The 17,789-nt window shown below is 31.0% G+C and overlaps 1 protein-coding gene across 2 annotated transcripts in view; it reads left to right on the forward strand.

The window, feature by feature from the left end:
• The window catches only part of LOC110030142 (CLP protease regulatory subunit CLPX1, mitochondrial), a 53,296-nt gene that overhangs the window by 19,982 nt on the left and 15,525 nt on the right, over positions 1–17,789 (forward strand). For both annotated transcript variants that reach the window (XM_020732724.1, XM_020732725.1), the window contains 6 exons: positions 60–116; positions 11,495–11,565; positions 11,651–11,750; positions 11,869–11,973; positions 12,175–12,237; positions 12,338–12,460. In XM_020732724.1, coding sequence (XP_020588383.1) covers positions 60–116; positions 11,495–11,565; positions 11,651–11,750; positions 11,869–11,973; positions 12,175–12,237; positions 12,338–12,460 — 519 coding nt within the window. The remainder of the gene's footprint in view (positions 1–59; positions 117–11,494; positions 11,566–11,650; positions 11,751–11,868; positions 11,974–12,174; positions 12,238–12,337; positions 12,461–17,789) is intronic.

Genomic DNA, 17,789 nt, shown 5'->3' on the forward strand with positions numbered 1-17,789 from the left:
CCCTCTCCAAACACTTGTCTTGCCCCTGGCCACGTTCTTATCATCTTATTTTTTCTTAGGTTGTTAATGTACCAGAGAAAGGAGCAAGAAAGCATCCACGTGGTGACAATATCCAGGTGTCTCTACATTTAACAAAATTTTAAGGGTTTCTCTGTTGATATATGCTGTAGCTATTAGTTTCTTTTCTGTTGTTATCTTTGGCGTTGCCAAAAATGTTTTAAGAAAAGGAACTATAACTTTTTATGTTGAGCCAGACGACTTATTGAATTGATGCTTATATTGGAAAGTGCACCAGTGAAACTTATTGTATAACTTGTTATTTCTTTGTTACCCAATCTCAGCTTTACCAAAATTGAAAAAACGCTAGTCCTGTTTTCTCAAATGTAACAGAAGTAACGTGTTTGTTCATAAATTGTTTACTTTACCTGTATGTATGCCAACTGTTTTATGTGAACCGAACCTTCAAAATGGTCCTGCTTGGGCCTCAATTTTAGTTGCTAGACGCACATGCTAAACTGCATTAGCTTATCTGAAATGTGGCATTTTACTATATTTTAATCTGAAATGAATTTCAATAAGGCTAATAATGTTGATGGTGATATGTCGCTATGTATTGCTTCTCATTAATATAAATAAACTTAAAATTGGGTATGGTTTGATTTGAATACATAATGCTGCATGGAGGCCCAAATCCTGCGATTTGAATACATAATGCTGCATGGAGGCCCAAATCGTGCTCAAAGTTGCCGCTTAATCTGACTGGGCAGGTCCTCATTCCTGCACCATATCTAGTATGAGTTTTCATTATTTAATGCCAGGTTTAAAACTCCATCTGCCTCTACAACTTTAGCTTTAGATTTGTCATCCAGTTAATAATATTTTTAAAAAAACATTATATAAATTAAATTAAATAGCTTTAAAATATTATAATTTTGGAGAAATTTTATTTATAATATGATAATAATACAACTACAATTAGACTACTATAAGAATGGAAGCTCTTCTCTTCAGACAACTTTCAACCTTCTTCTACATCTTTGAATGATTGATATTTAAAGTATACTTTAATTAATTAAATGTGATATTGTGAATTGAAAGGTGAAGATGATATACTTTTTCTTTCATTCAAAGATGTGAATTATTGATGTAAAATGTGTGAGGCTATGAGCTCCGTTCCTTGTAAAAAGATTGTATTATAACTAAAAAATTACGTATTTAAAGACATGTTTAGAAAAGAAGTTCTAGAAAGCTTGTTTTATTCATTCCTTTAATTGATATTTATATAGAAAACTACCTAACAATTAAAAACTATTAATTTTAAATGATTTAAAAATTTAAACTGTTCATAATTTTCTTAGTTGGTGGGAGTGAGGGGAGCAATCAGTGGCACCCTCAAATCTATGTTAAGCACATGAATTCATATTTTCTCTTTCTATTTTAAGCACATGAGTCCGTGACATATTTTTTCTTATTTAGGTCATGGATTCATGGTTGTTTTCTTTCCTTATTTAACAATCTTAATAATTTCAGAACGTCTCTTCAAACTGTATGGTTCAGATCTACTATTCAAGTTTGCTTAAGATTTTTTTGGGAGTTTGTTTGCAAAATCTTTTGATAAATGTGTTTGCGAGTAACTTCTTGTTGGAACATGAATTGCAAATTAATTTACTTTCTAGTTTCTCTTTCATGAAATTCCAATCCATCTTCTCATTTTTAGTTTGATGATGTTATACTGGATTGTGATCAATGTTAATGATAAATTCATTTTCATGATAATGTGAAAAGTTAAGGGTTGTGTTAGGTAGTCGACAATCAATGTAAAATTTGTCGAAAAATCATGACATGAATCATTTTGATCATTGTGTAAATACTAAGGCGTCTCCTGGAAGTGACGCACTGTATCGTCTGAATGCAGTGAAAAGTGTGCAAGGATCGCTACACACCTGGGTGTGAAAAGTGTCAAATAAGTATGAGTTCCCACATTACGGACGGATGAAGGTAAAGATGTTAGTCCATGAAACTAGTATTAGGATATGATCTTGGAATATATGTGCTATCACAGGTAATTTAATAGAATTAGTTTATATTATGATTCATAAAAAGATAAATATCTTATATATTCAAGAAACTAAGAGTCTGTTTGGGGTAGCTGCAGTTTATCAGCTGCAGCTTAGCTGCCCTAAGAAGTTGTTGTGGGGAAGCTATTGCGAGAAAATTGGTTGTCTATTTATTTATCAGCTGCAGCTTAGCTGCCCTAAGAAGTTGTGGGGAAGCTATTGCGAGAAAACTGGTTGTCTATTTGGTCTATTTATTTTTTACAATTTTAAAATAATCTTGTGGCAACTGTTTTTGGAAAATGACCATCTCGTCACTGTGTAGTAATGCTCTTTGTAACAAAATATTAAATAATTTTTTTATTAAACAAATTATTTCTTAAGTAATAAATTAACATTGATTAATAATTTATTAGTTTTATTAATTAAGAAAACTTAGATTTTTATCAAATAATTTAAAACTTAAAAAATATGTTTATAAAGTAATTATTTAATCATTAAATAATATATAAATTTATCTAATTCATGAAAATATATGAATTAATCATTAAATGTTAATTACTTAAATTAATGAAAATAAAACTTAAATAAAAAATAAATTAAAACCATAAACCCTTCTCCAGCTTACCCTCTCTCTGTGCCCAAAACCCTCCCGATTTCGCCGAAACCATGGCCTTCATTAACGAACCCTCGCAAAGCAAGTTGGGAAGGCAATGGCGGGATAGCAGCGTACATAGACCATCGAAACTCTCATCTCTCTCATCCTTCCACTCCTCTCCTAACATAAACCATTGAGGAAGGTAAGCCTGTTCGCACCATTCTTTTCTTTGCTCGTCTCTGATTTCTCAAAATAAGGAGCAATGAGGGAGTCGGGGTTGAACAGAGGTGTCGAATGCTGGGATCAAACAGAAGAGGGGTAATAGGTGTCGAATGCTGGGATCAAACAGAAGAGGGGTAAGATTCGTAAAAAGCCAAACCTCGAACGCAGGTCGTGGGGTTCGATCCGTGACCGACGTTTAATCAAAACATTCGGACGCCAGATGCAGTCCCAAATGGCCGCAAATTGCGGCCAGCCGCCGCGTCGCGACTTGGACGTCACCTCAAACGCACCCTAAATGGGTTGGAGAAAAGACTAAGGAGATTGATAACTTAGGTTTTAAACTTTTGTATTTAGGTTAAAGCCGCATTAGAAAGTGTAGGTGTAATTATAGATTAGAGTTTGAAAGATGATGTAAAAAGTGATAGATTTGGAGTTTGAATTATAATTCTTAAGTTTATTTTTGATACTAAGATTTTTATTATTATAAGTGTTTATGCTTCTCAAGTAGGTTCAGATATATGTTCTAAAGATAAATTTTGGAATGACCTAGCAATTTGTGATGTGAAAAATTCTAGTGATCTTTTTGAGGTATGTGGAGATGGAGGGTTCAAATTTCTTGAAATTATTATTATTAATATAAGTTGGTTCGTAGGGATTCTAAGAAGTGTTATAAAAATTAGTTGAAATGTAAAAATTTAGAGAATTGAAAAAAATATAAGGTAGCCTATAGGGAGTCTAAGAGAATAATTTGTGATGTGAAAAATTCTAGTGATCTTTTTGAGGTATGTGGAGATGGAGGGTTCAAATTTCTTGAAATTATTATTATTAATATAAGTTGGTTCGTAGGGATTCTAAGAAGTGTTATAAAAATTAGTTGAAATGTAAAAATTTAGAGAATTGAAAAAAATATAAGGTAGCCTATAGGGAGTCTAAGAGAATAATTTGTGATGTGAAAAATTCTAGTGATCTTTTTGAGGTATGTGGAGATGGAGGGTTCAAATTTCTTGAAATTATTATTATTAATATAAGTTGGTTCGTAGGGATTCTAAGAAGTGTTATAAAAATTAGTTGAAATGTAAAAATTTAGAGAATTGAAAAAAATATAAGGTAGCCTATAGGGAGTCTAAGAGAATAATTTGTGATGTGAAAAATTCTAGTGATCTTTTTGAGGTATGTGGAGATGGAGGGTTCAAATTTCTTGAAATTATTATTATTAATATAAGTTGGTTCGTAGGGATTCTAAGAAGTGTTATAAAAATTAGTTGAAATGTAAAAATTTAGAGAATTGAAAAAAATATAAGGTAGCCTATAGGGAGTCTAAGAGAATAATTTGTGATGTGAAAAATTCTAGTGATCTTTTTGAGGTATGTGGAGATGGAGGGTTCAAATTTCTTGAAATTATTATTATTAATATAAGTTGGTTCGTAGGGATTCTAAGAAGTGTTATAAAAATTAGTTGAAATGTAAAAATTTAGAGAATTGAAAAAAATATAAGGTAGCCTATAGGGAGTCTAAGAGAATAATTTGTGATTTGAAAAATTCTAGTGATCTTTAGATTAGATATTAAAGATAATGAAAAATATATGTATGAGATAGCCAATCAAAGAGAAAAGAAAATTAAAGATTTAACTCAAATAAAATGTATTAAAGATGAAAATCAAAAAGTATTTTTCTTAGAGGAAAATATTTAACATAGTTGAGTGAGCTATTTTGATAAACTTTTCAATGAAGTTTTTGAAAATACAATCGATTTTAGTGATCTTAATGTCGTTAATAATAATAAAATATTTCATTTTGACTGTTGCATTAGTAAAAAAGAAGTTGATGAGGCCTTAAAGATAATCATTGGTGGAAAGTCTGTAGGACCTGATGATATCCCAATTGAAGTGCGAAAATATATAAGAGATTTGGTAGTTTTTTGGCTGACTAAACTCTTTAATATTATTATAAAAAGTGTGATGCCAAAGGAGTGGAGGAAGGGTATTTTGATCTTTATTTTTAAGAATAAAGGGGATGCACTTGAGTGTGCAAATGTTGATGTGTCATGCTTTAAAATTATGGGAGAGGTTAATTGAACACAAGTAATGGCATGTTACAAAGATTTCTCATAATTTGTTTGGATTTATGTTGGGTAGGTCTACTGTGGAAGCTATACATTATTGAGAGATTTGATGGAAAAGTTCAGAGAGAATAATGAGGATCTACATATGATTTTTATTAATTTAGAAAAAACTTACAAAAAGGTTCCAAAAGATATTCTTTGGAGAATTCTAGAGAAGAAATGTGTTGATATGACTTATATTGAAGTCATTAAAGATATGTATACTAGAGATGTTACTTGTTTCGGAACAAGAGGACTAACCAAATATTATACTAGAGATGTTACTTGTTTCGGAACAAGAGGACTGACCAAATATTTTCCTATTTCAGTTGGGTTACATCATGGATCGGCTTTAAGCCCATATATTTTTTTCTTAGTTATGGATGCTATTATTGGACATTTACAAGAGGATGTACCTTGGTGTATGCTTTTTGTTGATGATATCCTTCTCCTGGGTAACACTAGAGAGAAAAAACACTAGAGAAAGAGTTTAGAAACTTGAATTATGGAGGTCTACGTTGGAGTCTAATAACCTTCGTTTGAGTAGAACTAAAACTGAACACATAGAATGTAATTTTAGTAGCAGCAGTTCTGTTGTAACTATGAGTGATCAAATTATTAAATGTTTGAACGTTTTAGATATCCTGGGTCTATTGCTCAAAGTGATGGTGATATTGGTGATATAGATGGGGATGTAATTAGTTGAATTCAAGCTGGTTGGCTGAAGTGGAGGAATATTTCGGGTTTATTGTGTGATAGAAAAGTACCACTTAGATTGAAAGAAAACTTTTATAAGATGGTGGTGAGACCTGCAATACTCTATGGTGCTGAATGTTGGCCTTTAAAAGAGAAGCATAAAACTAAGTTAAGTGTTGCTGAGATGAGAATGTTTAGGTGGATGAGAGACATTACACTTAGAGACGAAATGCAAAATGAATATATCCGTGATAGGGTTGGTGTAGCTTCAATGGCGAAGAAAACTAGAGAGAGTCATCTTAGATGGTTTGGTCACATTAAACATCGACGTATTAAACATCAACCATCTGATAATCTAGTTTGGAGAGTAGATGTTTTAGATTCAAATTATGTTAAGAAAGATAGGGGTAGACCTAGAAAGATTTGAGCATATTGTATAAAAAATTATCCTAATTTTAGAAATAAATGAAAGTATGACACTCAATAGGACACAATGGAGAAAGAGGATTCATGTTGCCAACCCCACTTAGTGGGATAAAGGTTTGTTTTATTTGTTGTTGTTGTTGTATATATCCTTAAAGGTTTTTCTCATCTTGTTTTTAAATCATCTAATGTGCTTTTAATCCTTGAGCTATTTCTTTGAAATGAAATTCAATGCTTAACCCTAAGATAATAGGCTGTTTGCTTTTTCATGTTACTAGATTTTCCTGTATTAGTGTGCAATATTAAAATTGCATCTTATCCACTGGTGATTTCACATGGTCAATATTATTCTAACTTTTAATTTGTAGGGTTTTATATTTTTCATAGAAAACTTTTTATTCAAAATTTGATTTTAGATATCTGAGAACTCTCTAAACAACTTACAGGTGAGATTATTTTAGTTTGTGTATAAATTGACTTGTGAGACTTATAACAAAGGTGATGTCAAGATGGTTGTGAGATAGACAGTATTTTTTCAACTAATATTTGATGTTGTCTAATATAAATTTTTATTCCTTCTTCATTTTTGGCTAGTTTTTAACCTTGTTCAATTGAATTTTCACAAGAGTTGCAATCAATCATTATTGTTTCTCTCAAAAGATCCATAATATATGCCTATCGATAAATAAAAAATTATTTTTTTATCAGCCAATTTTTTCACTCATGGGGTTTTTATTGGAATCATCATCATAATAAATAATTTTCTTCACTACCCCAACTTGATCTCAGAATTAGACTTGTTTTGAATATATTGAAATCCATGCAAAGATATAGCCCTAACTTGAGCCTGGATTATACTTCTTCTCAATATATTGAACTTATGGGTTGAGAAAATATTCAACGTGTAAATGGCAGTGGAGCCGAAGTTGGATTATAGAGTCTATGCAATTAATTCTAGAATAATAGTTATATTGAACAAATATTTAGTCTATTCTTCTATATTTTTTTAGTATTATTAATTTTAATTTGATTTTAAATTTTTTATTATAAATTGTGTATCAATTCTCATTGCTTAATTTTCTACTGCTTGAGCGTCAATTTTCAGTGTCACCTTTAACTTAGATGAATATTCATTTGCTCATGCTAAGTCTCACTTCTTGTGCATATGAACTTCATTTTTCATCCTTTCAGATTATTATTGTTGTTGCAACTTTCAAAAGTATGGTTTTTTTTTCCTTATGTGACAAAATGTGTGATATTGTTGGTTTTTTTGGTAATTTTAATATTCTTGACTTACTTCCAGAGTTATTTTTGCAAAACGAGCAGTAGCATTGTATTCTTTGGGTATTTTTTGTCTTTTTCATATGCAAGCGCTAGATATTGTGGATGTCATTCCAAGTAATTTTTGAGTGCCGTTCCAAATCTATCGTCTCAGTTCATTTTGTGATGGGTGACATTTGAGTATTTTCAATATTTGAGATTTATTTTAAGTCGGAGTTGCATGATGTTGTGCTTGTAATCTTTTGTTTCTTTTATGTTTAATCAAGTAGGGTTTTGAAACATGTACGGAGGTCAATTGAGGTGCTTATTTGTAAATTTTTTTCACCCCATTTTGTTATGTGGTGTTATGGAAGTGTATTGGTGAATAATATCTTCTTTATTGGGGAAAGAAGTTATAGTTGATGGAAATAATTTTGAGTATTGTCAATTCTGATTTTTTTTTTAATATTTACTTCCAATTAATTTTCTTACTGAGGAGAAAATGATTAGTAAAACATGATTGGCTTCAACTTTTTATTTGATAAGATAAGCCTATGTCATCTTAGTTCAATCATCAATGAATATAACAAATTTTCTCTTAAAAAATATTAGGGATTTTTATGGTTTGGAGTGAGATATCATAAAAAGAATAAAGCATCTGGTTTCACTTTTATGAAAGGAAATTCTATGATATTTAACAATTTTACAAGTCGTACAATGAAAGCCTTCAATGCCAAAATTTATAAAAAGAGAAGAAAATATATATTGTAGGATTTTAAAGGAGAGATGCCCTAGTTTATAGTGATGGTTACAAATGATGTCTTTATTTAGAGTGCATATAAATGACTAGGATTGGCGATTACTGTCTTCAAGTAGGTATAGTCTATTCTTTCTTTTAACTAGCCCAATCTTTTCCCTCACAGTGAGGCTTTGAAATAAATAATTCACTCCTATCATATATTCTACAACATAATAGAGACAATAAGGAGGTGTTTTCTCATAGCCAATCAAGAACAATTAAGATATGCTATTTTGTCACAAGTTTCAAAATTTCAAAACAATGATTACCGAAGCACAATTGGGATATTTATTTATAGTAATTATCATCTTGCAATTTTGATTTCTAGTGAGTTTATGAATAAACAAAAGATTTATTACAAGAATAAGGTTTGCGGGCTTGGAATATATTGATAAAACTTGACATCGGATTTATGTCCTTTGAATATGTTATCTAGGTTTTAGGGGAATTATTTGCCAGAGTTAGAATTTGTATTGCTTTGAGCTTAGATAGAATGACTTGAAAGGTTTTTTGAGAGCTCTGAGAAAATTTCTTAGTTTATCAATTTTTTTTTTTTTAAATTGCATTCTTTTGGTTTAACAAGGTAAGCCTGCCCTTTTGATTGACATTCTTTGTTTTCACTCTAGCCTTGCGGTGTTCCGTGGACTTTCTAATTTTTTTCCCTTGATATGCCTATTTTACGTACTATGATTGCATGATAGGTTGCCTTTGGGGAAAATGTTTTTATTTTTTATTTTTTATTTGGGGGGGGGGGGGGGGGGGGGGTGGAGGAGATTTAGTGAAAAAGGTCTCTTAAAGGTGTTGTGGTTGTCACGGCCGACGTTTCGGAGTTGTGAGTGTTAATTATTATCACTATTATTTCTTAATCGATTAGGATGAGTGAGAATTTCTCATTTAGGAATGATAGTTCTTTCTATTCAAGCTTTGAATATGAGTTAGGTCAAATTCATTTTTGAGTTGCGCAAAAAGCTCAAACACATTTTCTTTTTATGCGAACTATTTGAGAATCATAATACCAATGCTTTATTTTTTCTTGAAATCTTGGTAATAATCTAGTTCCAGACAATAAATATTTGCTATATTGAAATTTACAAGACGGAGAGATTATCTTGCTTAATTGTTGAGTGCTTCATTTTCATCTTTATAGATGAGAGCAACATCTTTAACTTTCGTTAAGTCCATTTGATAGTTTCCCAAATGTCTTGTGCATTTTGCAATTCTTAGGAATGTGTGTGGTCCACTGATTTCATTTTACTAATGGTTTATTTTGTCTTGAAATCTTGGTAATAATCTAGTTCCAGACAATAGATATTTGCTATATTGAAATATACAAGACGGAGAGATTATGTTGCTTAATTGTTGAGTGCTTCATTTTCATCTCTATAGACGAGAGCAACATCTTTAACTTTCGTTAAGTCCATTTGATAGTTTCCCAAATGTCTTATGCCTTTTGCAATTCTTAGGAATGTGTGTGGTTCACTGATTTCATACATGATGATGTTCCATAACCATCCATATCATGGAATTTGTTTCATCCCAATGCAAGCTTTTGATTGTTTTGTTTCGATGGATCAACAAGGTGATGGATTTTTATTTTTTCTTTTAGAAAAATTTTCACAATTTGAGAATTCCTCAGATAATTTTTTTCAGTTAAAATGATTTGATATTTGTAGCCTCCATAGTTCTCCTTTAGTCTAATTCATTATTCGTGATGACCACTCTTTAGAAGGGTGTTAAAAAAATACACATGAGAACAATGAAAAAAAAAGGAAAAAAACAATAGTTGGAAAAAGGACCTTTGAAACCCTGCTTTGGTATTATATGGAAAGTGGTTAGAAATACTGTTTTGTTCATCCTTCAATGATTTATGCCTATAACTACCCAAAAAAAATTAAAATTTACTAATTACAGATTATTTAAAATTAAAATTTGCTATGCAAAATTTTTTATCTTCGCCGGGGGTGGGGAAGTAATTCATTTCACTCTATTTTTTATGTTACCCCATAAATCCATGGAACATATTTTCTCTATTTAGCACTTGAATTCGTGGTTTTATCCATTCAGTTTTTAGCAATCCTAATACTTACATTAAAATATATGTTTTTTAAAAATGTTAAAAGTTTTTGTTGAATTGTACGAATTGGGGGATGAGTGCAAATCCATTTTACTTAAATTTCATTTGGGTATTTGGTTTCGTTGTGATCAATAAGTGATTGAAATCGGCTAAGATGTGCGAATAAATATATTTTTTTCATTGACAATTGCTTATCTAATTCTAGTGGATAATCTTAAGAAAATTTTATTAAATTTGCAAGAAGCGTTAAAATTCTTACCAACCAAATAAGAAAGAAAACATATTTTTCACCAATTTTTCCTTAATAAAGCAAGCTAGGCAAAATAAATTTTATTTGAATTCCTTGACAATTTTGATTTTCATTCTAATAATTTCTTAAAAACAAACAACATATTAGTGATTTAAATTTTAAAAATATAAGAAATAGATTTTCGGCGGATTTTGGCTTGATTAAGTTGTTCTATAGTCTTACGTGGAAAGTGGTTGATGGGCTTAAACCCAAATTTTTTCGCCAATTTTGAATTTATTCTAGTTGAACCCTATCCATAATAGTCTTTTTTTAATTGTTGTCAGTAGAACTAAAATTATAATTTTCAATAGATTTAAAATTTTCACATAAGGAACAAGGCTTTCATTAGGCAACACCAACACAAATTTGAATTTTGAAAGAATTAGGCTTGATGTATGGAGTCAATGATTAGGGAAGATGCATAAAATGTATTTCTTTGATAAACCCATCAAACAATAATTTAAATATGCATGTTAACTTGTTCTAGCTAGGAATTAAAAATTTAATGAAGTATTGCATTCTATCTATTGTTTGTTGAATCCATTCCCAAACACCTGACGAAGGTTTATGAGGTTATTAATTTTTTCTTAAACAATAATGTTACTTTCCTAATTAAAAATGTAAATAAATTTTAAAAATATTTAAATTATGTATCTTAAGGATATATTTTCCTTTGAAACAAAAAGCATTTATTTTCCAAAATATAGTATCGTCTGATTCTTCTATTCAAAAATTTCTTCCTTTCTTTTCTTTGTATAAAGTAATTAATTGACCATTAATTAGTAAATTATGTTGCTACAATGGATACTCTGAAATAATGACTTATCTGTTGGTTGGCTGTCCTGGTAGCTGTTGGTTACTTTGTGACGCTTGGATGAGCGCCCGCACCCAAATTTTCTTGCCATCCGAATTTTTCTGCCATTTAAGTGGTTTCTGCTATTGTCTTACTTGTTTGTTCTTTTTTATGTTCCTTGTCAGATTGATACGAAAGATATTCTCTTCATCTGCGGAGGTGCATTTGTTGATCTAGAGAAGACTATCTCAGAAAGGTTAAATGATAAATTGTATATTAAATTCATAATTGAGTTGCTCTAATTCTCCCTTTCATGAACTAAAAAGAATATCATATCATAGGCGTCAGGATTCTTCCATTGGTTTTGGAGCACCTGTTCGTGCAAACATGCGGTCTGGTGGTTTGGCAAATGCTGCTATAACTTCGTCTTTATTGGACTGTGTATGTGCAAGTAAATTGGCTGTAGATTTATTTTTCAATGGAAGTGTAAAAATCTATTTTGTATGTAAGCTGCATCAGTAACTTTTGTTTGTGACAAGAGCCATTCAACTTTATGTAGGTTGAAAGTGGTGACCTTATTGCATATGGTTTGATCCCAGAATTTGTTGGGAGGTTCCCTGTACTTGTTTGCTTGTCTGCTCTCAATGAAGACCAACTCCTTCAAGTAAATTGCTATTCTTACTCATCCCTGTGCTGCTTTTTGGTCTTTCCTAGAATTTATGTGCTTGAGTGGACAGTTTTTTTTATTCTTAATTTTTTGCTACTTTTTTTCATGTATTCTGTGAGGTCTTCTTTGACAACAGCAGTGGATTATTACTTTTATCTTTTCCTGATTACTGTTCTTTCTTGAACTTATTTTTTGCAGGTACTTACTGAGCCTAAAAATGCGCTTGGGAAACAGTATAAGAAGCTTTTTAAAATGAACGATGTGAGTATTTTGCTGTGCTTATTTATTTTAGAATTGAAAGGATCTGCAAATTGACGTACTGTAAATGATCTTTTTTTCCTATGTTGTTACTATTTAACAGGTCAAATTACATTTTACTGAAAAGGCTCTGCGGCTTATTTCAAAGAAAGCAATTGCTAAAAATACAGGTGCTCGGGGTTTGCGATCCATACTAGAAAGTATTTTGACAGAAGCAATGTATGAGGTATGAATCCCTTGTGTTCATTTCTCAAGTTAAATGTGAAGTAAGTGGAGTAAAAAAAAAGGATCTTTTAACTATTGCTCTTTGGATGTGAAAATATTTAGAATTCCAAACGTTTTCTGGAGTGTGATTTTTTTTAAACATGAGGTTTTTGGTTATTCAATTCTTTTTGTTCTCTATCTCTCTTCTTATCAAATCTATTAATTTGTTGAAAGAGTGATTTATTTTATTCACTTCTATTTCATATCTGAATATCAATTTTGTGCTTGAACTCTTGTTATGTTGTGTTCTTGTGTGATCTTGTTCTTGTGATCCATTTTTTCTAGGAGATTTAGAAAATTGAATGAATAATTTGTGATCTAGTGAATTTATATAAAGAAGGTATTATTTGTTTTGTGGGCTTTTGATGATTGCCATCATAGGGTCTCGGGTGTCTTAATGCAAATATATGATATAATGCTCATATTAATAAGTTATATGATATAAGCTATCAGTTTAAAGAACTATTCATATCTTTAGATGAAGACCATAAAACACAAAAACATATCGTAAAAGGTAAATTTAATGGTCTCCTAAATAGAAATTTAGGAGTAGCAAAACCATATTGGAATTCACACTGTAATAAAAAAAATTCATTTTGTTTAAGTTTTTGAAGTAGTGGATAATAATAGGGCCAATAAATTTAATGGTGAGTTGGACTGAGTTGGTTTTAGTGGCTTTTAGTAGTTTATAGGTAAATAAGAGTATTAAATGGTTGATAAGTAGATAATGTATCTTAAGTGTCTTTTAATTCTATAAATGCTTCCTCTTTAAGAGTATTAGAAAAGAAATGAAAATGAACTAATTCCCTAGCCTGTGAATATCCTCTTCTAACTTTTTTTTTTTTTTTTTGAGGTTTGGCATACTCAAATTTGTTTTTATTTTTCTCACTCTTTGGAACATAATAGAAAATTTTCAATGTCTCGAGAACTTATATTTATATCACAAAATATCTTGAAATAACAAAATCAATGATAGGTTTGTAGGTACATTAACCTAACTTCAAGGAAATCTTGGAATAGAAAATTTTCAATGTCTCGAGAACTTATATTTGTATCACAAAATATCTTGAAATAACAAAATTAATGATAGGTTTGTAGGTACATTACCCTAACTTCAAGGAAATCTTGAAATTGAAGATCGCATGGTATAAGTAGACTGTTGCCTTGCCCATATAACAAGGCAACAAGGAACAGAGCCATAGCTCTTGTATAGTAGGGTCTTAAGCCTTGTACAACTTCTACTGCACTCAATTATAAATAACAATTTTCGGCTGAATAGAGGGATCCATTAGTCATGCCAAATAGAGGCGTTGGTGTAAGAAAATTAACAACTATGCCTAATAAATTAGCGAGAATTCTAGACCAAACACCAAATGAACAATGGCCTAGAGAAATTTATAATGCAACTTGCAGCACATGATATCAATAATCAAAGGCTGTGAGCGAAATAAAGAACTAGTGGTTAAGCCATACCTAGATAGCGCAAAGAATCAAAGTGAATTGATACATAGAAATGTTAGAATATTAATGAATACAACTCATTCTCAGGTGATTATCATAGGCATGCCTATCTTGAAAACGGCTACTTCTAAACGGAATAACTACTAAAATGACATGAAACAACCTAAAAAAAAGCTATGCTTTGACTGTCAAACCACTCAATTCAACTTGTTTTATTTATTTATTTTTCTTGATGAGTATACGCTTTGAGGTTAATCTCAAATTTGCTTGATTTGTGTAATTAATAATTGTCATGTAAACTAATCCATATTTATTGTGCTCCCTGAGTAATTTGAGAATTTCTGCCAATGCACAAGATAGCATCACACCATCAATTGACACTCCAAGTGTCCATTGATAAGTTGGAAGTGATTAAAATGCACATGTAAACAATCATTGCAAACATAATAACTTAGAGAAAAGAGGTATTGGATCCTAAGAATTTATTTAGTACTCAGTCAATTTTTTAAACTCGGCCATAGAACATAAAGCAAAAACTTATTTGCTAAAGAATACATCCTAATAAAAGTAAATATGAGTGGAGTAAACCTAATAAAATATAATTCAGTTATTCCCAAAAGACAACATGGTAAATAAAGAAATGAAATATTTAATTAGTCTCATTGTCAACCTCACTTATAAGTAAAGATATCACATTCATTTTAAATTCTCCTGGGATATGAATTATGAAGAACTCTTCCTGGAGTGTTAATTTGAAGCTATTCAATCAGAAGGTCAAGGGATATGTGGTCAAGCTTGTTATGAATTCCCTGTGAGTTGTTCGATGTTGGGTGATCTCTCCATTAAATCAAACAATGTTGTTCAATTGAAGGACTTAGTATAGCCTCATTTGACAAAATTTGCTCAACAATTAATATCAATGAAAAGGGTTAGTGGCAAATCAAAACCTATGGAAGGTATGCACAAATCTATTTGAAGAAGTATTTATATATGATAGTAGATTCTTAATATTGAAAGTCAGACTATCATTCATCTTGGAAGGAAAAATAATAGTTTATGCCTTTTTTTCAAGTTTTTAAAGTACTTGGTAGGGTTTTGAGGCTCAAACAAGGTGTTTCTTAAAGGGGCTACATGGGAAGCTTTTGAAGCCAATATAAAGGAACATATAATCATCTCTATATTCTCTAAATTTCTATGGACATTTGTTGTAGTTTTATACTTTTCACTTTGCAAATCAATTTGTCAAAATGTAAGTTATACACATGCTTAACAAATTGTGCATTAAAAGAATATGCATGGACATGTATTGCTATGAAATCTCTAGGATTTCGTGGTTGTCCCATTTATCTTATCAAAGGTCGACTTTCGTCATTTTAGTATTGATACTTATAAGCAAATTTAGTCGTGGTTAAGAGTAATATTCGCAACTTTCGTTTGTCCTTTCATGTAGTTTTGAAAGGCAGATGATGTATTGAATGTTTCCATATAATGGAAGTTGTATCATATATAATGGAAGTGGGGAGGCCATGTAGGCAATCAATTTTTTTAAAGAACAATTTGTACAAATGAGAGGCATCATTACGTTAGAATAATGAATGAAATATGTTATTTTAGAGAACTCATGAACTACTATTAATATGAATTCATTTCCATTGATAGTCTTCGGCATGTCAACATGAAGTCCTTGTGATGTATTATCTTGATGCATTAGGTAAAAGATAGAGGAGTATTTCAGCCTGTCCTCTGCTTAACTTTTATTTTTCTTTGTGTGAATTTGATACAGGTTTTTTATTCTAGCAACATTCTTCAAATAGTAAATGATAATAAAATTTTTTCTGTTTCAAACATATGATCTTACCACTTTATATTTTTCCAGTTAACTCTAATACAAGAAGATATTGTAAATCGAGGGATGCATATTTTTGATGCCTTTAAGAGTAAACCATTACATTGTTGCAATCAATAAAATTTGATTATTTTATAGATCAAGATGGATCATATGAAAATCGGGCATGCTGATACCCATCTTCTATTAACTTATACTTTTACGCTTTCATATAAGCAAGTTAAAACTCTACTTTTTGCATCATCTATCTTATTTTTTGATTCGTCAGCAATATTTAAGAATAAAAGAATAGTCTTACTAAAATGCAACTTATTTTTAGCGCTGGTCTTTTACATTTTCTAAAAGTGCAAATGCCACAAATTTTAGCGGTTTTAATCTAAAGATAATTTTTTGGTGAAGAAGAAAGTGTGCCATTACTGTAAAGCTTGCATCTTAATATAAAATTTTTAATTAAAAATGATTTTTTTAATAAACTTCATTGAGATTCTCATTGAAGTATGTGACTAGGTGATTTTCTTAACTTAATATTCTAATTACTGCACTTATAGAATCACATGATATTCCAAAAGTTTTTACAAAATTAAGAAGCTTAAGCAAAGAGGTCCTCATATTCTAACTTTGATAGAGTCAAATGCTTTAGACACAATAAGGGTCATTTTAAATGCATACTTCAGGATGGTTGTTAAGGGCTAGTAATGGAACTAAAGCCTCTGATAAAACTACTTGAAAGTTGACCAATTCGTTGAAGCTTCAGACATCATAAATTTATTAATGGTAAGGCCATCCTGTCTTTAAATCATTCGGAGGATAAGGATATTATTAAAGTAAATTACTGCAAACCTTTTGTTAAACTGCCATAAAATTTGATTCATAATTCTTTTGAAAGTATTAGACATATTGGATAGTCCAAATGATATATTTAGCCATTCATAGAGATCATCAGGTGTCTTTGAATCTGTTTTTTCACTCATTTTTTATTTTGGTGGTGCATAATTTTAAAATCAATTTTGGAGAAAAAAAACAAATATTCTAAAATTAAATTTAAAATATCATCCAACTAGGGAATCATGTCATATATCACAATAATTTTGCTGATAACTTTGCCATCAACACACATTTTCTATTAATTGCCTTTCTTTGGAGCATGTCATATCATACTTCCACATATAAATACTTTTGATACGATTCAAAAAGGTCCTTGATTTCAAATTCATGGGCTAGGAACTTCTTCAGCTTTGTCAATTCTTCAGTGTGATCACCGGTAAGAATGAGGTCATCCACATACACAATAAGTACAACAATCTTCTTCTCGGATCTTTTTGTGAACATTGTATGATCAGCCTGACTTTGAGTATAACCGCACTTGATTACGAAATTGGTGAATCGGGCAAACCAAGCACGGGGAGATTGTTTGAGACCATACAGAGATTTCTAGAGCTTGCATACTTTGTCACTAGGGAATGACTCTTCAAGACCAGGCGGTAAATCCATATATACATCCTCATCAAGATCTCCATTAAGGAATGCATTTTTGACATCAAGTTGCATAAGGGGCCAGTCTCGATTTGCTGCAATGGAAAGTATGATTCTAATGGAGTTCAGTTTGGCTACTGGGGAAAATGTCTCTTGATAGTCAATTCTGTATGACTGAGTATAATCTGTTGCAACCAGTCGGGTTTTTAACAGATCTATGCTTCCGTCTGCCTTACATTTGATGGTTAATAACCACCTGCATCCTACTGGTCTCGTATCCTTGGGCAAATCAGACACAATCCACGTTCCACTCTTTTCTAGTGCATCAACTTCTTCATTCACAGCTTTTCTCCATTCCGGGTGTGAGAGAGCTTCCTGAATCGAATTCAGAACCCTTATGCTGTCAATAATAGTTACAAATTCATGATAGGGAGGAGATAACCTCTCATATGAAACAAATCGGGCAATAGGACGTTGAGTGCAAGGAACATCAGAATCATCTTTCACAGGC

This window comes from Phalaenopsis equestris, unplaced genomic scaffold (genome assembly GCF_001263595.1).
Source record: "Phalaenopsis equestris unplaced genomic scaffold, ASM126359v1 Scaffold000665, whole genome shotgun sequence".
NCBI classification, from domain to species: Eukaryota; Viridiplantae; Streptophyta; class Magnoliopsida; order Asparagales; family Orchidaceae; genus Phalaenopsis; species Phalaenopsis equestris.